Source organism: Salvelinus alpinus, chromosome 6 (genome assembly GCF_045679555.1).
Source record: "Salvelinus alpinus chromosome 6, SLU_Salpinus.1, whole genome shotgun sequence".
In the NCBI taxonomy this organism is placed as follows: domain Eukaryota; kingdom Metazoa; phylum Chordata; class Actinopteri; order Salmoniformes; family Salmonidae; genus Salvelinus; species Salvelinus alpinus.
The window spans coordinates 31,793,367-31,814,945 of NC_092091.1; the positions used below are offsets into that span (position 1 = coordinate 31,793,367).

Sequence of the window (21,579 nt, forward strand, 5' to 3'; positions counted from 1 at the left end):
AATGTGGCAGATGCAGAGACACTCAGTGCTGTAATCATGATGAGGCAGGACTTTTGACCTCACTGACTAATCCCAGATCAGACCTGGCTTGGTTAGGCCCCCTGTTCTGGCTGTCTTCACTTATGCCAGACAACTTGCACTACCGTGGCCTACTGACACTTATGTTTACAGAGACCGACAGACTTGAGGCTGGACAGACGGACAAACTCTCACACAATCATTCCACAGAACTATACACACATACTGTACCCACATTGTGTGTGTGTATGTGTCGAGCTAGAGGAGCCTTGGTTTGTGTACTAGTCCTCTACATTACAATGTTTGGTGCACAGTCAGCTGTCAGAGTACATTCACTTGATCTGCAGGGAGGGAGGTAGAAAGGGACAAGGGGATAGAGAGAGACTGGAGGGAGAGGGGGAAGAGACAGGGGTAAAGGGAGAACAGAGAGGGTGAGGAAGAGTGAAGAGAGAAAAACATTCTTTATTTCTGACTGCAGGAAATCATTAGAGCTGGGGATGATTAAGAGGGAAACTAAATGTCCTCAGAGCTGGGGAAGGACAGAGTCACAGAGTTGACTAACTCTGATACCCACAGACAAGTACAACAAATATGATTTTCCACACACAGCCAGGCGTGTACACACACAACATACAGTAACCCTTAAAATCATCACAATGGCAGACATTAAATATATTTTTCTGAGGCAGATGCCACCCCAAAATGCAGACCTATGGGACTGTTAGCCTGCAGAGCGGTAGGTAGCTTAGTGGTTAAGCGTGTTGGGCCAGTAACCAAAAGGTTGCTCATTCGAATCCCAAATTTGTGAAAAATAGGTCAATGTGCCCTTGAACAAGGCACTTAAACCTAGTTGTGCTGGATAAGAAAGGTCTACTAAAATGCAACAAAAAAAACGATCTGCCAAAACTGATGATGAATTGGCTTCTACAAGATGGGCTCTCAAGGGTCAGAGCTTCACTAAACACATTCCAATAAAACATAAAAGGCATTCTTTCCTCATTTCCTCACCGTCGTCACAGATGGCTGTAATATAGAGTAGATGAAGGAAGGAGAAAGCAAGATGTCTAATAGTTCTGGAACATTCTCTGTTGGAGTCTCCCCTCACAGGCTGTTGTACATTGTGTTCTGTGATGCTGTGTTCCTGTGGCTGGCTGTCACCACAGCAACACGTGCGCACTGCCTGGTAAACATGATGTGACAGAGGAAGTGACCAGGTTGACAACACAGGAATGAACTGTGTGTGTAACTAAAGGGTAAAGGAAAACGACTGTGGGGATGTGAAGGACTGGCCTGGTGGTGAAGAGGATAAGAGGAGAACGAGTCGATGGTGAGGGGGTTAAGAAATCTTTGAAAATCCAAAGAACATGACAAATGAATTCTTCACAAATCCCAGTGCCTTAGTTGATACAGTCCTTTTATTGAACAGAGGACAAGGAAATCCAAAAAAGACTCAGACTGTGGCTCTCATTAAAGCATTTAAGCTCATCACTAGTAAAGTGCACTTTCAGTTTACAAACAACTCATTGGAATTGAGAGTTAGCTAGTGCCTGGATCTCCCTTCAACTTCTCCTCTTACCAACATAGACATGCTAGTACAGTACGTATTCATCTCTAGGCACTGCACCAGAGTCCCATAGGTAGAACACTTCACATTTCTAGACTGTTGAGACCACGTTAGGAGTGCAATAAGACAGCATCTGAGCGAGGGTGTGTGCAGAACAGTAATTGGAAGATTAGCACACACAGTATCTCTTCCCATCATAACGTTTAAAATGCCTTACACAGCTCTGGCTAGTTCTCTTGAACCCCAATGTGACTGATTGTGACATTCCTCGATTGTTTAACTATTGTGTGATGAATTGATTATGTGATTGACTGATTGTAAAGCAGCTCCATATTTCTTTACAGGGTTTGTTTTTATTTTCTAGTTAACTCCTCTTTCTCTTAGTGTTTTAGCTTCTAGGTTTTAAAAAATATATTTCCTACATAATGTATGTACACTTGTATCTTAGCAGAGAAAATAGTGTTCTGTAAGAGTTCCTGTCCAGTTTTGCAAGGTCATTAGTGACTCCAGATTGGCACATATTCATCATTGACTTTACTCAGTTATACTAAACAGAAGGAAATAGTCAGTTAACCATCTAGATGCCTCAACACACTCTCACACATAACATGCTACCTCACATAAAAAAGGAGGCACACTCAACCTCACACATAACCCAAATCATCTCTACTTCTAATTTAAAGAGATTCTCCGGTACATTTGTATACTTTTTATCCAGTAGTTCTGAAAGTAGCTCTCACGAGACAAAAGTGTTCCGTGAAAATGGTGTACTACATCACATGTGCAGATTTTACTCAAATGGCGAGGGTCTGAAGCTCATTGGCCAGAACTCGAATTGCTAGGGGGCTGTAGGAAAATGGCGCAGCACAAATTCCAGAAATAGTCGCTTTCAAACTATGGATTTTGTGGCTAATTTAGGTAAAATAGTAATTCTGCATGTATAAACTACACTGACACATCTAGCCCAAAGCGGGAGGTTTAAAGAATACTTAGCAGTCGCCAAAGTTCCGGAGCATCTCTTTAAAGCGAGATGCACTTGGGTCATTATTCTTTCAGTATTACAGTGAATTAGAGTGCCATAGGACAGTCTGAGCAGCACTGATTCTTCAAATATCTCTATATGGCCTTTGATATAGTTCTACTCTACAGTACGTGGCCCTAACCATGGGATGGTAAATCATCAGTCTATATAGACCACTGGTCACCTTTACACTAAACCCAACTTAATATAAGAATTTGCCAGGCACGGCTTCTGAGTAAAGACCATTGGTTCCAAGTCAAGTGCCTAACAATGGAAGGGACAACGAGGCAAAACAAAACAGTGATAGAACACATGTAAAGACTTCAACATAGGAATGACCAATATCAATATTCAGACTATGGTGTCACTGCAGAAGAACTAAAAGGTTCTAAGTAACATCAGACCAACGTTTGCAGTGTGTGAACCGCAGCCCCATATTGCACCTAGCAAAGGAGTTCCACCTTTAATATCTATATTCGCTTCAACAGGGAAGTCAACATCTTATCAGCTCATTTCACCTCCTCCTATTGCACCAATCTCACTGTGAAAAACAGTACAGTTCAAGGACGCCTTGCCAGGTGCAACTGTGGATTTTGATCCCTCCGTCTTCCCTCATGTGGTTGTTTTGACAGAGCCCAGCTGTCCACGTACTTCAAACTAGAGCTAAAAAGAAAGACGTTGTGAAAGTTCAAACCCCAGAGAGCTCTGTGTGTATTACCTACAGGACTCTGGAAGGGGGAGACGTCACATACACAAGACAAGATGGAGTCTGACACACAATATCCTCCGCCTACCAGCACACTCAACATTACAACTCCCCAACATGAATAAAATAAGAGCAATAAATAGCGTTTTACACAACAAGGACTAGACAGAGAATGAACTGGGCATGAACTAAACCAGACTATTCTAGAGACTAGTAGAGCTGTAGTTTGTACATGCAGCCTGGTCTTCTGTAGGACTACATTTTCTCAGCACCGCAATGAATAGGTTTGGCTTGGTCACAACTCAAGTCAACTCTAATCCACACCATCTTAAACTGTGAACACTGAAATATGCATTTCAGCTACACCATATGCATAGACCCTCTCTCACCTAGTTTATATCTTTCACTTGAACTTCCATCCCAGCTCTAGCCACACCCCAGGTAGAAGACTTCTATGGGCAGGACAAATATAAGGTCACAGGATAACCCTACTAAAAGGACTTATGAGAGTGTGACATTACGTGAAAATAGACATACTATACAGATATATAAAGGATACAATCTTCTTTCCAACAGTAGTCTGTATCTGTACCAGTCCAGCCAGCTCTGTATGCCAGGCAGACCCAGGGAGAGTGACCCATGCTGGGACTCCAGACCTCAAGAGCTGGCCCCATGTGGAGGCAAACAGGCATCACACACCAGCCTGTTGTATCTTCCTTTTCCCCCTCGTTCTTGTTGCTGTGACTTTTTTTTTTTTTTTGCGTGTGGCTGAAGGGCAAAACGCAGTTGGCAGAGTCCTCCCAGCATGCTGAGTGCAGGGAGGGAAGGAAGGGGGTTACGGGAAATTAAGTGCAGGCAGACCCAGGGCAGGCCGTGGGATAGGGAATGGTGTTGGCACACATCTCAGACAGGGTTCAGGGGTCAGGGTCAAAGTTCCCATCGTTCTCTCTATCGGTCTCTGGTTGGCTGGGTGTTTAATCCATTTACTCCCTGGACTGGTAGAAGAGGATGTATCCAGACTCAGAGTTCTTTGAGATGTCCGACGTCAGCCCATAGAACTCCTCGATGGCCTGGGCATCGATTTTCTGAACAAACCAGAGAGGGACACAACAAAATGATGAAACATGCTGTATGAGACATATAAAACAGGTGTGCTGGCCAACTAAAAAGAACAGTATTACACAAGAGCATGACTGTGACACACACCTCCACGATATCATCATCAAACAGCAGCCAGAAGCCGTGACTCTTCACTATGGTGATGTAGTGTCCTCTGTTGGGTCCACTGAGGAAGAAAGAAGGGGAAAGCGGTGATATGACAAAGTCTCTGCAAAGTACAAGGTACAAGTTTGTTTGGATACGAGTAAGTGTGTTTGCATAGGAATGTGTGTCCAAAGGTGCTGAACGTATACTGAACAAAAATATGAACGTAAAGTGTGAAGTGTTGGTCCCATTTTTCATGAGCTGAAATAAAAGATCCCAGAAATTTTCCATACGAACAAAAAGCTTATTTCTCTCAAATTTTGAGCAGAAATTGATTTGCCAGAGAATTGAATGTTCATTTCTCAACCCTAAGCCGCCTCCAACGTTGTTTTAGAGAATTTGGCAGTACATTCAACTGGCCTCACAACCGCAAACCACGTGTAACCACGCCAGCCCAGGACCTCCACATCCGGCTTCTTCACTTGCGGGAAGTGGGGATGCTGAGGAGTATTTCTGTCTGTAAAAATGCCCTTTTGTGGGGAAAAACTCATTCTGATTGGCTGTGCCTGGCTCCCCAGTGGGTGGGCCTATGCCCTCCCATGGTTTCGCCCCTGCCCAGTCATGTGAAATCCATAGATCAGGGTTTAATTTATTTATTGAAATTGACCGATTTCCTTCTATGAACTGTAACTCCGTAAAATCTTTGAAATTGCTGCATGTAGCGTTTATATTCTTGTTCGGTATAGAATAAACGTGTGTGTATGTATTTGTGCCCCCTACCTGCCACAGTGGACGACCACAGCGACCAGGTCATACATGCGATCGAGGTTGGTAGCGTCTCCAGAGGTGTTGAAGAGGCGGAGCTCCAGAGGGAAGACGACGCGATACGACAGCTTGGTGTATCGGTGCAGCTGCTCCATGTACTTAAACCGTTTCAGGTGCAGGGCCAGGATCATAGGCAACTTCTTAACCCGCATCCTACAGGGACACACAGGAGTTATATACAGACACAGACAAGAGTCTGACAAAGAGTAAAAACACACAGAAATACAGTACCAGTCAAAAGTTTGGACACACCTACTCATTCCAGGGTTTTTCTTTATTCTGACTATTTTCTACATTGTAGAATAATAGTGAAGACATCAAAACTATGAAATAACACATATGGAACCTTGTATTAACCAACAAAGTGTTAAGTGTCAAAGCAGCCACCCTTTTGCCTAGATGACAACTTTGCACACTCTTGGCATTCTCTCAACCAGCTTCATGAGGTAGTCACCTGGAATGCATTTCAATTAACAGTTTTGCCTTGTTAAAAGTTCATTTGTGGAATTTCTTTCCTTCTTAATGCGTTTGAGCCAATCAGTTGTGCTGTGACAAGGTAGGGGTGGTATACAGAAGATAGCCAAGGCAAAGGATGGCTACTTTGAAAAATAGTTTGATTTTATTAAACACTTTTTTGGTTACTACATGATTCCATATGTGTTATTTCATGACATCTTCACTACTATTCTACAATGTAAAAATCAATAAAAACCCTTGAATGAGTAGGTGTGTCCAAACTTTTGACTGGTACTGTACATAGACAGACAGATACCGCAGTCATACACACCCAATCTGAGTGGGAACGTGTTGTGTACTCACCGTTTCTGGGCCTCCTGCTTGCTGCAGCATGCCTCACAGTAGTATTTGTATTCACTGCACAAGGTCTCTGTGTTACTGAAGTCCCTGGGGAACACAACACACACAGAGGGGACTGTGTCAGAAAGCTTGATACAGGGAGTAGTTATGGTACAGAAAGGTACCAGGTCAATATTACCTAAGACAGTGTGTTATTGATGTATTCTGCTCTACGTCCACAGACAGATCCAGGAAGTCCTCATCTTTGCTGCTCACCTGTCCGAGAGAGAGAGAGAGAGGGAGGGAAGGAGAAACACACAGATGAGGTGAGTCGGTGTACTTGCCTCTTCACGTGCTGAAAGGCACTGATGCTGCTCCTGCTCTGTGACCTGACCACACACTGGCACACAAGATGAGAGAGCGGGTCTATTTGATGTATTGATAGTATGTGTCATTGAGAAGCACAGTGCCTGTAGCGTGGTGAAGAGGGTTGTTCAAGGCCATTCTCTACCTCCCTCCCTCTGCTCTTCCTCTCTGAGCATCAATGCCTCCTGCGTCCCAGATACAGAAGGAGAGAGTGGCAGAGTGGTAGGCCGATGCCACAGCATGTGGGGGCTGGAGGATATCCGTCAGAGCTGAGAGCTTACTATTACAGACAGAGCTAATCCCTCTGTGGGAGATAGTCACTTAGCCATGCCCTGGTAGTCGATTGGCAAAGCATTACCAACACTGCTGAGGAAGGGGGTTGAGTTAAAAATAAACAAGAGACACATTTCCAATCAATAAAGTATTCTTACATAAGCGTTTATGTCCTACATAACTTGGTTGAATTAGGATTACCCATTTCAATCACTGCCAGAGAACATAAAACCTTGCCTCGCAAGCTGCCTGATCTTGCGAGATTACATGAATGGTTCGCTGCACGGATGTAAGCTCATGAGATCAGGCGGCTTGCGAGGCTCTATAAAACCCACTACCCCAGAAATCACTATATAGGGTCTACCAGCTCTGACTCACCGTCTCACAGTTGAGGCAGCGCGTCTCATTGGTCAAAGTTCCCTGGAAGATGTCATGCACCCAGGTGGGCTCCGTGGGCTTGTTCTCGGGCTCCGTCTCCGTGGTGACGGCCGTGCCGTTGTTCTTGAGGCGGCCGTTCTGCTTCTCCTGCTTCTTCTCCTCCTGCAGGATGTCTGCCACTGTGTTCAGCAGGTAGTTGAGGAACTCATGGGCGTCCTGCTGCATGTAGTTGTCAAACAGGTCTGTAGGGGGAGACACAGAGGACAGGGGCTTTTAGGGAAACTGTGTAGAAAGGTGATCAAAAAGGTCAGTCAACAGTCCTGATCAAGGTGAATCAAGGCAGGTCAACGCACATGCATGCATACACAAATCCGATATGTGCGAAAAGTGAAATTGGAGAGCAAGTGTGAGAGAAAGCAGCTGACCAGGCCCTAGTCCACACATAGATGTTCATTCATAGAGAGCTGCCTGGAGTGCCTGCTATTCCAGGTCCATGCTCTGAATGTCCACACCGCCACCACAACATGCACCTGCCCTTCACCCCACAGTGACAAAAACACTTCCCCTCTAGCCCTATCTCAATCCCCAGCTCAAAACATGCCTACTGTATCATTCCTGAATACGGTTGATTCAAGATAACTGGTCTCAGCAGTCTGAAACCTCTAAACGCTGGTCTGAAATCGATCAACACACAGTCAGTTTGTCAACCAACAACATTCATATGACAACCTATACAAAATGGTAGCTATGAGGGTATTACACCATGGTCCTCTAGTGTATTTGTCCCCAGCCTCAGCCCTCTCCCAGACAGTCCCTGGCAGACAGTGATTGTATTTGGTGTAGTCTCTCTCACCATTCTCCTTGCGCAGGCGTGAGATGAACTTCTTGGGCGGGATGACTCCCACCTTTTTCTTCTGGGTGGCGATGCTGTGGAAGAGGTCTGCCAGACACGTGAGCAGGTTCTCCTTCTTCTTCTGCTGGGCCTTGTAGGCCAGTACGTTCTCCCGGAAGGGCCGGCAGAAGTACAGGGCCTGAAGCACCGAGTTACAGTAACACGTGTTGCCAAACTGAGGGGGCCAACCCGGCAGGGACAAATAGAAAAAGAGAGGGTGAGATTTTTATCACTCTGAGGACCGAAAAACATAACATTGAAAAGACGGAGAGAAGATTCATGACCGTCACCTCCAACAGAGACTTGGTGCAAGGTGAGATGAGTGTTCTCACATCTAAAAAGGGATGCGAGAGCCAGACTGCACAGCTGCCATCAGATAAATGTATGAATTGTAACTTAATGTAGCTTTTTTAGCTAACATTCCACTCCTGTCATTTGCCAGAGACTGGTCTTTCGGGCAATCTTAGCGTTCAATATGCAGCCAGATTTACGGCGCAGTTGCTGATTGGTAGTTGGAAACAACATTAATATTTTCCATGACAACGTTATGGTACATGGGGTGCGTGTAAATTTGGTGCAATATAGAATGAGGATTTTAAGAAAAACAAACAATACTATTATCACCTGCTACGGTCATTCCCTTGTGAGAAGACAGTGTCAATGCAAGATGATGTTGTTCAAAGTGGCTATATAGCACTCCGTAATGAGAGAGAGAAATAATGATACGAAAAATATTATCCTCCAAGATTCAGTCAAGCTACATTTGCTTCAGTTGCCTCATTAATGGGAGGAAATAAATGCAAAACTAGCACCTGTCGTCATTCCTCGCACATATGCTGATGATCATGACTTGCTTACATGTTAAAAATGTTATGCTCATTTCAGTTGTATTATTTGTCCCTCCTCTCTTAATAAGAGATGGATTCCAGACAGGCTACTTTAGGAAACTTTTTGAACGGACATAGACGGGGGGGGGGGACGGGGGGGTTCGAGATCAATACAGTTACATATCAGGATATGATTTTTGTTGATATATGGTATCGTTATGACAATATCACAACATTATAAAAACTCCAGTATTTTTCCGTTATAGCTTGTTCTTCATCTTTTTTATTGTTTTTGTCTCTGCTTGCATAGCACACGTGGTGATCACCTAGAGTGGGGCAAAAAAGTATTTAGTCAGCCACCAATTGTGCAAGTTCTCCCACTTAAAAAGATGAGAGGCCTCAAAATGATCACAAGAACGGTGAGCAAAAATCCCAGAACCACACGGGGGGACCTAGTGAATGACCTGCAGAGAGCTGGGACCAAAGTAACAAAGCCTACCATCAGTAACACACTACGCCGCCAGGGACTCAAATCCTGCAGTGCCAGACGTGTCCCCCTGCTTAAGCCAGTACATGTCCAGGCCCGTCTGAAGTTTGCTAGAGAGCATTTGGATGATCCAGAAGAAGATTGGGAGAATGTCATATGGTCAGATGAAACCAAAATAGAACTTTTTGGTAAAAACTCAACTCGTCGTGTTTGGAGGACAAAGAATGCTGAGTTGCATCCAAAGAACACCATACCTACTGTGAAGCATGGGGGTGGAAACATCATGCTTTGGGGCTGTTTTTCTGCAAAGGGACCAGGACGACTAATCCGTGTAAAGGAAAGAATGAATGGGGCCATGTATCATGAGATTTTGAGTGAAAACCTCCTTCCATCAGCAAGGGCATTGAAGATGAAACGTGGCTGGGTCTTTCAGCATGACAATGATCCCAAACACACCGCCCGGGCAACGAAGGAGTGGCTTCGTAAGAAGCATTTCAAGGTCCTGGAGTGGCCTAGCCAGTCTCCAGATCTCAACCCCATAGAAAATCTTTGGAGGGAGTTGAAAGTCCGTGTTGCCCAGCAACAGCCCCAAAACATCACTGCTCTAGAGGAGATCTGCATGGAGGAATGGGCCAAAATACCAGCAACAGTGTGTGAAAACCTTGTGAAGACTTACAGAAAACGTTTGACCTCTGTCATTGCCAACAAAGGGTATATAACAAAGTATTGAGATAAACTTTTGTTATTGACCAAATACTTATTTTCCACCATAATTCGCAAATAAATTCATTAAAAATCCTACAATGTGATTGTCTCATTTTGTCTGTCATAGTTGAAGTGTACCTATGATGAAAATTACAGGCCTCTCTCATCTTTTTAAGTGGGAGAACTTGCACAATTGGTGGCTGACTAAATACTTTTTTTTGCCCCACTGTAAATTCATTCTAGTAAGCTAGGCCTAATATACAGGCTAGCATACAAGTGGTGGATTAATAGCCCAGCCTATGAATGAACTGACTTACACATCTCTGTCACTCATTGTTCCCTTCTTGCGCAATTCATGCATCTCCACTGGCATCTCTCACTTCCATCCTCTCTGTATGCCTCTTATAGCTCTTGAACCAGTAGCCTTGCCCAATGTGTTACCCAGAAGTAGCAATATATACACATATATACAACAAAAATATAAAAGCAATATGCAACAATTTCATAGATTTTACAGTTAATATGAGGAAATCAGTCAATTTCAATAAATTGATTAGGCCCTATGGATTTCACATGACTGGGAATACAGATATGCATCTGTTGCTCACATATGCCTTACAAAAATGGGTCTCATGATCTCGTCACGGTATTTTTGTGTATTCAAATTGCCATCGATGAAATAATTGTTTTCGTTGTCCGTAGCGTATGCCTGCCCATACCATAAACCCACCGCCAACATGGGGCACTCTGTTCACAACGTTGACATCAGCAAACCGCTCGCACACACGACCCCATACACATGGTCTGCGGTTGTGAGGCCGGGTGGACGTACTGCCAAATTCTCTAAAACGACGTTGGAGGTGGCTCATGGTAGACAAATTAACATTTACTTCTATGGCAACAGCTGTGGTGGACATTCCTGCAATCAGCATGCCTATTGCACACTCCCTCAAAACTTGAGACATCTGTGACATTGTGTTGTGTGACAAAACTGCACATTTTAGAGTGACCTTTTATTGTCCCCAGCACAAGGTGAACCTGTGTAGCAATCATGCTGTTTAATCAGCTTCTTGATATGCCACACCTGCCAGGAAGATGGATTATCTTGGCAAAGGAGAAATGCTCACAAACAGGGATATAACCAAATTTGTGCACAAAATTTGAGCTAAATAAACTTGTTGTGCGTATGGAACATTTCTGGGATCTTTTATTTCAGTTCATGAAACATTTACATGATGATTTTATATTTTTGTTCAGTGTAGTTTGGTCACTTATTTTGAGCAGTTAAAAAATATATATATATTTGAGGAAAGAAGCACCTTGCTCTTGCTTGCTGGATATAAAAATAGGCTTCAGCGTTCACAATGAACTGGTGGGGAACTTTGAATGGCAAGACCTTCTCTGGTGTATCGTGATCATATTGGCTTCTGGTAAAAATGCAATAAACAGGAGTCCTCTGTTCTCCCCACGTGCAATGTTTATGTTTACAATTAAATGTATTACATCAGAATGCCCAATGTTAGAATGCTTCCAATCAAATGTATGAATGAATTAGGAAAATGTTCTATCAGTCTAATTTGCATAAACATTGTGATTGGATGAAAGATGTGAGGGTTATCAAATCAGGATCAAATCCTCTAATCTCCTCGAGCTCATTAATGATAGAATGTTCATATTTGAAGATTGCAGAAAGGCCAGTCTCTTTTGCAAATGACAGGAGTGGCAAGGAGTGGAATGTAATGGCTGAACAGAGACGGCAACCAGGCTAGCTAAACTCTGCTTTGAGAATCATCAATCTCCATCTGAAGTTTTATTTAATTAAATGTTTTTTATGCATACAATCCACCGGTGAACCGCTCAACATTTAATTTACATTCCAGTCATTAAAAAGAAGCCATCTGAAGTGTTGGCTAACAGAGTAGTTGGGTAACATAAGGCCCTCAAAGATTTGTTTTGTTTAGCCAACAGAAATAGAATAGCAGGGAAACTTGGACAGTCATAGACATCAAAACTGTGTAAAGACATCATTCACAAACAATGGTAGCATTACTGACAAGTCAACAAACAAAACAACCTGTTTCTCATGAAAAGTGTCACCAAGCACCTGTCCGATGGAAAACATGACTCAGTAGTGACCTAGTGGACAGAGTGAATGACACTTACGTTGACCAATCCAAAGTAGTGTTCGTTGATTGGGAACTGCTCCGGACCAATGTCTTTCTCCAGAGCAGAGGCATTGGTGCCCTGAGGGAGACCAGAGAGAGAGAACATGAGCTCAAATGTGCACTGTCTAAACATCCTTATTATGCATGAAATAGGCTACACATCATCTGGAGTGCCTTACTCACAAATGTCTGTTCTATCTTCTTCAGTGCTGTGTTACTTACTATGTTACTATGGATCCCCATTAGCTGCTGCCAAATGCAGCAGCTACTCTTCCTGGGGTCGGGCAAAATTAAGGTAGTTATACAATTTTAAAAACATTACAATACATTCCCAACAGATTTCACAACACTCTCAGGCTCCTACTCTACTACCACATATCTACAACACAAAATCCATGTCTACAGTAGGTGTGTGTGTATAGTGCGTATGTTATCGTGTATGTATGGATGTGTCTATCTATGCCTATGATTGTTGCTTCACAGTCCCCGCTGTACCATAAGGTGTATTTTTATCATTGTTTTTTAAATCTACTTGTACTGCTTGCATGAGCTACTTGATGTGGAATAGAGTTCCATGTAGTCATGGCTCTATGTAGTACTGTGCACCTCCCATAGTCTGTTCTGAACTTGGGGACTGTGAAGAGACCTCTGGTGGCATGTCTTGTGGGGTATGCATGGGTGTCCGAGCTGTGTGCCAGTAGTACAAACAGACAGCTCGGTGCATTCAACACCTCTCACAAATACACGTAGTTATGAAGTCAAATACACCATGACAGCGCAATACACAAGGGGTGGAACAGTGGCAAAGGTACCCACAGGACAAACAGAATAATATTAGTCTGAGGAGAGATTAAATAGCATTAATACAACAAAAATAATTCTAAACACACCTTTAGTTTACAAAGTTAAACAGATGTATTTTTTCTTCATAATAAGCAGGAGTAATATTCTTAGATCAGAATGACAGCAGACAGAAGTCAATCTCTTCAGCCAGGAGAGATTGACATGCATATTATTAATGTTAGCTCTCTGTGTACATCCAAGGGCCAGCCTTGTTGCCCTGTTCTGAGCCAATTGCAACTTTCCTAAGCCCCTCTTTGTGGCACCTGACCACACAACTGAACAGTAGTCCAGGTGTGACAAAACTAGGGCCTGTAGCACCTGCCTAGTTGATAGTGCTGTTAAGGCAGAGCAGCGCTTTATTATGGACAGACTTCTCCCCATCTTAGCTACTGTTGTATAAATATGTTTTGACCATGACAGTTTACAATCCAGGGTTACTCCAAGCAGTTTAGTCACCTCATCTTGCTCAATTTCCACATTATTTCTTACAATATTTAGTTGAGGTTTAGGGTTTAGTGAATGATTTGTCCCAAATAAAATGCTTTAACTTTTAGAAATATATATATTGTGAAACTAACTGCAGCTCTTTGTTAAGTGTTGCAGTCATTTCAGTCGCTGATGTGTAGTGTTGAGTCATCCGCATACATAGACACACTGGCTTTACTCAAATCCAGTGGCATGTCATTAAAGATTTTTTAAAGTAAGGGGCCTAGACAGCTGCCCTGGGGAATTCTTGATTCTACCTGGATTATGTTGGAGGCTTCCATTAAAGAACACACTCTGTTTTCTGTTAGACAGGTACGTTTTTATCCACAATATAGCAATATAGTAAAGCCATAACACCTAATGTTTTTCCAGCAGCAGTATGATCGATAATGTCAAAAGCCGAACTGAAGTCTAACGAAACAGCCCCCTCAATCTTTTTTATCATCAATTTCTCTCAGCCAATCATCAGTCATTTGTGTAAGTGCTGTGCTTGTTGAATGTCCTTCCCTATAAGCATGCTGAAAGTCTGTTCTCAATTTGTTTACTGTAAAATAACTGCAAAATTTCATTTAAAGGTGCTCCAAAGCTTTTTACAATCATTCTTTATGTCATTTATCTTTGTTTCATAGTGTAGCTTCTTCTTCTTTTCATTCAGTTTAGTCACAATTTCTCAATTTGCAGTACGTTTGCCAATCGGTTGTGCAACCAGACTTATTTGCCATTCCTTTTGAATCATCCCTCTCAACCATACAAATGATCTATTCCTCATCAATCCACAGGGATTTAACCATTTTACAGTCATTTTCTAAATGGGTGCATACTTATTAGTTACTGGGACAAGCAATTTCATAAATGTGTCAAGTGCAGCGTCTGATTGCTTGTCATTTCACACCACGGACCAACAAATATTCTTTACATCAACAACATAGGAATCACTACAAACCTTATTGTATGACCTCTTATAAACTATATTAGGCCCAGCCTTTGGCACTTTGGTTTTCCTAGCTATGGCTACTATATTGTGATCACTACATCTGATGAATTTAGATACTGCTTTAAAGCAAAATTCTGCAGCATTAGTAAAGATGTGATCAATACATGATGATTTCATTCCTGTGCTGTTTGTAACTACCCTGGTAGATTGACTGATAACCTGAACCAGGTTGGAGGCACTAGTTACAGTATGAAGCTTTCTCTTGAGTGGGCAGCCTGATGAAAGCCAGTCAATATTTAAAGCACCCCAAAAATATACCTCTCTGTTGATATCACAAACATTATCAAGCATTTCACACGTTATCCTGATACTGATTGTTAGCACTTGGTGGTCTATAGCAGCTTCCCACCAGAACGGGCTTTAGGTGAGGCAGATTAACCTGTAGTCATATTACTTCAACAGTATTTAACATTAGATCCTCTCTAAGCTTTACAAGAATGTGTTTCTGAATTTAAACGGCCACACCTCCACCTTTGGTATTTCTGTCTTTTCTGTAGATCTTATAACCATGTATTGCTACCACTGTATCAACAAATATATTATCTAAGTGAGTTTCAGAGATTGTCAGAATATGAATGTCATCTGTTACTAGCAAATTATTGATTTCATGAACCCTGTTTCTTAAGCTGCATATGTTAACGTGGGCTATTTTTACAACTTTTCTGGAACACTTGATTGTTTTTATTGCTTTCCTGGGAAGCTTAGCAGAGGTAGACATGCTCATGTTTTTTATGTTAGTGCAGGGTGAGCTGCACACATTGGACTTCCTACTAGGGCACACCGCCTCAGTGCTAACACTATCACTCTGGTTCATAGGCACAAGATTACTGCAGCTAGTGAATCTGGTCAAGAGCTCTCTGGTCTAATAGTCATCTAGGTAAGTACAGTATATCGCAGGGAACTGACGGACCAAAGCCTCTTTATAGAGAGGTCACATGCTGCACATGTCTCTGTCTCACATAAGTCTAACCTTTGCTTCAGATATATGTGAATGCCTGGATTTTTTCTGACAATGACTGGCAGTCCACTCCAGCCTATTATAGCTTTCATGTAGCTTGCTGTTTCCCATCCCAAACCCTGCTTATTCATGCTACTGGAAATCAGGAATCCTTTGGTTTCATCATCTGACAAACTCGCTACCAACCTCTTCCCTCAGGGGGATAAGTATCACAATGTAAATATTCAAGAGCATTTAACATTCCGTAATGTAGTGACAGGGCACTTATCTCTTGACAGAGCCCATTGACTAACCAGAGCTCAGAAAGCTTCCAGATGAAGCCATGTCTTTGTTGAGAGAACATAGAGACTTCTGCTAGCGTTGCTTAAGCCTTAAAATTGCGGTCATTTTCTCTCATTCAAAGCAGAACACATTGCTTTGTTGTCTCTGATTTCCGTTTTGACAGAGTTCTCAATGTTGAATTTCTCATACAGACACATGCACACACCGCTGAGCCTGCGCTCGTGTGCCAAACACACATGAAGTGTTTAATCAAACTAGACAACGTACACTTTCTTGTCTCATCTAAACAATAATGTCCCATCAAAGCTTACGAACAATGGCACAAAGGAAAGTAAACAAAGACCAGATGATGATAACAGTCCCATTCAACACCAATCAAATGCTCTGTGTCACATAACATTTTTGTACTTCCAAACTTGACATCTTCCTGAACTTTTGAATCCTTATCAACAGCAGGATTCAGTAGCCTAAACACTGTTCTGGTAAAGAAAGGTAACACTACATTAGCCTAGTGTACTTATTCCTGTGTGGAGTAATTACACAGTCATAAGGACACTGCAATGTAAAATGTTACACCGAAGGACCTCCTCTACACGTTGAGTCAGTCAGATGCTCATCATGCCCATCAGTAATGCCCTTGGCAAGTCATCACCTCCATGTGAGACAGTGAACCCAAAACATTAAAAATAATAAATAGCATTGCAATCATAGAATAATTGAAATTTCATGAAGTCTCCCACCACTAACAGCTTATTACACTGCCTTGGCTCTGCAGCAGGTGCACACAGGTGTATACAGGTGCAGCAGTGGGGATGGAACCATGTCATGAGACAGGATACTCTCTGACTGTCACTAAACATGTACTTGAGGAAGCTGACCTGAAAACCACTTTCACACAGCACATGGGTCCTTTAAATATAGATTGGCATAGTTTTATGGACATATGAGATGATGTCATATTCCCGTTCTTCATTTCCAAGTTAAGCTTAGAAATCTTTAAATTTACACGAGCCTGACACTAGAAATCAACCTGTCAAAAGGTGTCAAACCACGTCACTCACCGTACTAAGAGGTGTTTGTAAAGTGTGCACAGCAAGCTTTGTGTGACAACGTTGCTGTCTGATACCAATTTTCCTGACGTCGCCAATTGACATTGCATGTGTTTATTTGGCTAGAGTAGCTAAACATGTAGGGCTCATACTCATCATTCAAGATCAAGCTACCCTTCCGAAATGATGGACCCCCCCATGCATCCCTGTCAAACAAGGACTGGTGGCTTGATACTACAGCCGATCAGCTCGAGCTCCCAGGAGCAATTCGACCATGAACCTCTCTCATCATCATTACACAGACAAGGTGGCCAACGGTGACTGCAGCAGACACTCGAAGGCGCTATGGCTACTTACCATATTACAAATGGAGGCGATATTTCTGACAGTCATTTAGTTTACAGGGTCCCTCTCACCGTCATATTTATAAAATAAACATGTTTCAATGCAGGACGATATTGAGAAAAGATTAAGCTGATTCGCAGCCGCGGCTAAGGCCAGACCGCAACCACAGGGGTAAAAAACGGGCAATGACTGTCTCGACTAGAGACCAACCCGCATGCAGTTAACACGAGAAAAAAAAAATGCAGCTTAATTTTAACGCTTTGATTACTTAATTGTCGCAGACTGCTAACGTATAATTTATCTAAAAATGACATATGCATGAGTGACTAAACACACATGAAGTTGCGGCAGGTTGATAGCAACGGACAACAAGCTACGTAAGGAAATGTACATCCCGCCCACCACAAAAAGCTACCGCATTTCTGTCGAATCAGCGCTCTGATGTTTGATTGACAGAACAGACAGACTAATCAGAGCCTCGAATCAGGGTTTGTATGGTGCAATGGATTTTGGGAGTTGTGGTGAATTTGGCTAGTAGTACTAGTGGATTGTCACTGATCATAATTTACATACATCGAATAATCACATCACATTTCACACCAACTTGCAGACGTATGGTGATACTCAAGTGTCATGCTGCTCGCGTTATATTGGTTTGAAACTTAATTTATAGACATATTTGCATAGCAAATGTTGCCATTGTCCTTTGCCATCAAAACCAGCCCATTCAATAGACAGTAGGGTACGTTTGGTGAAAACGCACCCACACCCACAAAGATAGAATCCCCTGTAGGGGCAACAGTGGCACTGTCCGACCCACGGACTTTGTTATGGTTTTTGTTTTGTTGACAAAGTAAAAGCGAGGAGCGTCGCCCAAGTTTGTAAAAAGATTACATATTCTACCGTACTAAGATATCCGAGGAGAAAAAAATCGGTTTGTTGTTTGCAGTAACTTCTTTGTTGTTGTAATATCGCAAACGGACGTGGCAGTTTCACGAATTAAGGATTCCAGCTTTAAGGAAAATGTTTTTAAACTAAAAAGCTCCTAGAAAGGGGACATTTTGCCCTCTGTGGCAAAATGCCTCTTGAAGATTAGTGTGTTAAAATATATTTTATACATTTTATTTTGACATTTTTGAGCAGTTGACTCTTAAAAGCTCGAGGTATCTTATTTTAATTAAACAAATCAAATATCAAAACAAAATTACATTGTACATTTCACTATTAATATCCCAAAGTATCTCAAAATCGATTGTGTAACTCAATTAAGTTACTTATAGAGAATTTGGACATGGTTTGGAAAATGATAATATAGGTACCATTGACTTTTGTTGCGACTCTGTCACGCCTGCTCCCGCTCTCCCTCCCTGGCGTGTGAAGGTGCCAGGCTCCCCAGCATTACGCACTCCTGCCACCATCAGTACACCCACCTGCCTTTCCCTGTCACGCGCATCAGCGATTATTGGACTCACCTGTACTCAATCACCTCTGTCATTACCTTCTCTATATCTGTCTGGTTCCCCGCTCCATTCCCTGCTGCAGCATTAATTGTCATATGTTCATGTTTATCTGTGTGCTGACGCTGTTCCTGTTTTGTTACCTGTCTGTTCCGTATTAAATGTCAACTCCCCGTACTTGCTTCTCACCTCCAGAGTCTGTCCTTACAGAATGCTGCAGCCATCTAATGAAGCATCGGGAAGTGCTGGCATTCCGGTTGATGGAACCAGGGGTGCCTAAGCCAGCTCATGAGGCTGTCACGCCCTAGCTGGCTCGAGAGGTTCTTGCCCCAGTTGGCTCGGAAGGCGCCCATCCCACTTCGGGCCTCAGCCGGATCGTCAGATTTTTATGCCCAGAAGGCTCGTCGGGCTGCTACGCCTCAGCCGGATCATCGGGATCTCACGCCGCAGCGGGATCTTCAGGCTCCTATGCCTCAGCCGGCTCGCCAGGGGGTACTGTCACACCTGCTCCCGCTTTCCAGCATTACGCACTCCTGTCACCATCAGTACGCACACCTGCCTTCCCTGTCACGCGCATCAGCGACTATTGGACTCGCCTGTACTCAATCACCTCTGTCATTACCTGCCCTATATCTGTCTGGTTCCCCGCTCCATTCCTTACTGCAGCATTAATTGTCATATGTCCTTGTTTATCCAAGTTATCCGAGTTAATCCAAGATGGCGTAGCAGTCGGACGTGTGTTTGTCTTTGTCCCATGTAAATAGCCGGTTTCGTCTTTTTTTTTCGTATATATTTTTAATCTCACTTTCCACCTATGATCTAAATATACTTTCCCGCAACCCGCCTCACCCAATGTGATACGGATCTGCTATTTTTATACGTTATAACTGGAAACTCCATCAGCAGCTAGCCAGCTAACTAGCTACTAGCTAGTAGTAACTGTTAGCCACGGCTAGCGGTCTTCACCTTCAGCTCGGACACCAGCCAGCTTAACAGCTGATATCAACCAGTTTATTGCGAGATATCAACCCAGAGCATATCAGACTGATTTTCTCCACCACATCACCGGATTCCTGACGCAAGCTCTGGACAATTACACCGGATCATCGCAGCTAGCTAACTGCAACCGAGTAGCTACTGCTGGCTAACGCCTCTGTCCCGAAGCAAGCACCAGTTAGCCTTGAGCTAGCCTCGAGCTAGGCCCATCTGCCGGCTAGCCGAAGAGGTCTACCAGCGAATTCTTGGGCTACAATACCTCTTTTTGCCAATTGGACTGGACCTTTTTTGCCGACACAGAGCCCTGCCAATCCATCACAACTGGTCTAAATCAGCTACAAGCTAATTTAGCCATTTTTTTTTGCCGCTGCTAGTAGCTTTTACCTTCTGCACAGACACCAGCCCTGTTATTAGCCTGGATATTACTCACCAATTTACCAGCATCGGACTGTCTCTCGACAACAACGCCGGATTCCTGCCGTAATCCCTGAGCCACTACTTCTGATCCTCACAGCTAGCTTGCAGCTAGCGCCACTGCCACGAAGCTAGCACCAGTTAGCAAACACAATTCTACAATTCACAACCTCTCTTTCGCCACCGCCATCCGGCTTGGATTCTCTGTCGACACGACCACGTCTGAGCAGACCCCCTCCGTCTGAGCAGACCTCCCCCCGGGCTACTAACTTTAAACGCCGCGTGCTAGCTTAGTGGAGGCCTCCCTGCTCCATCTACGGCTGCCCCCTGGACACTATGATCACTTGGCTACATAGCTGATGCATGCTTGACTGTCCATTAATTCACGGTACTCCATTCTGTTTATTTGTGTTTTATCTGTCGGCTCTGTGCTTTAACTCAGGATCTGTGTGTAGTTAATCCGACCCTCTCTGCCTAGTCGTCGCCATTTTTACCTGTTGTTGCTGTGTTAGACTAGCACCCTGTTATTGCTGCTGTTATCTTACCTGTTGTTTTAGCTAGCTCTCCCAATCAAGACCTGCAATCACTTTATGCCTTACTGTATGTCTCTCTCAAATATCAATATGCCTTGCATACTGTTGTTCAGGCTAGTTATCATTATCATTGTTTTGGTTTGCAATGGACCCCGTAGTTCCACTCTCCGTACCTCTGATACATCCTTTGTCCCACCCCCCACACATGCGGTGACCTCACCCATTGAGACCAGCATGTCCAGAGATACAACCTCTCTTATCATCACCCAGTGCCTGGGCTTGCCTCCGCTGTACCCGCGCCCCACCATACCCCTGTCTGCACATTATGCCCAGAATCTATTCTACCACGCCCATAAATCTGCTCCTTTTATTCTTTGTCCCCAACGCTCTAGGCGACCAGTTTTGATAGCCTTTAGCCGCACCCTCATCCTACTACTCCTCTGTTCCTCGGGTGATGTGGAGGTAAACCCAGGCCCTGCATGTCCCCAGTCACCCTCATTTGTTGACTTCTGTGATCGAAAAAGCCTTGGCCTCATGCATGTCAACATCAGAAGCCTCCTCCCTAAGTTTGCCTTACTCACCGCTTTAGCACACTCTGCCAACCCTGATGTCCTTGCCGTGTCCGAATCCTGGCTTAGGAAGGCCACCAAAAATTCTGGGATTTCTATACCCAACTATAACACTTTCCGTCAAGATAGAACTGCCAAAGGGGGAGGAGTTGCAATCTACTGCAGAGATAGCCTGCAAAGTTCTGTCATACTTTCCAGGTCTATGCCCAAACAGTTCGAACTTCTAATTTTAAAAATTAATCTCTCCAGAAATAAGTCTCTCACTGTTGCCGCCTGCTACCGACCCCCCTCAGCTCCCAGCTGTGCCCTGGACACCATCTGTGAATTGATCGCTCCCCATCTAGCTTCAGAGTTTGTTCTGTTAGGTGACCTAAACTGGGATATGCTTAACACCCCGGCAGTCCTACAATCCAAGCTTGATGCCCTCA

General features: G+C 43.5%; 1 protein-coding gene across 2 annotated transcripts; it reads right to left on the reverse strand.

The window, feature by feature from the left end:
- Positions 1–4,054: 4,054 nt before the first annotated feature.
- usp46 (ubiquitin specific peptidase 46) lies at positions 4,055–18,616 on the reverse strand. 2 transcript variants are annotated; one of them, XM_071406355.1, is made up of 9 exons: positions 18,502–18,616; positions 12,224–12,304; positions 8,003–8,216; positions 7,150–7,391; positions 6,332–6,408; positions 6,157–6,240; positions 5,293–5,490; positions 4,516–4,594; positions 4,055–4,394 (listed from the first exon to the last, which is right to left on the reverse strand). In XM_071406355.1, the coding sequence occupies exons 1-9, from the start codon at positions 18,598–18,600 to the stop codon at positions 4,293–4,295; spliced, it is 1,176 nt and encodes a 391-aa protein (XP_071262456.1). In that variant the 5' UTR covers positions 18,601–18,616; the 3' UTR covers positions 4,055–4,292. The 2 variants fall into 2 exon arrangements, with proteins under 2 accessions (XP_071262456.1, XP_071262457.1); XM_071406356.1 differs by lacking the exon at positions 18,502–18,616 and adding an exon at positions 17,195–17,578.
- Positions 18,617–21,579: the final 2,963 nt, after the last annotated feature.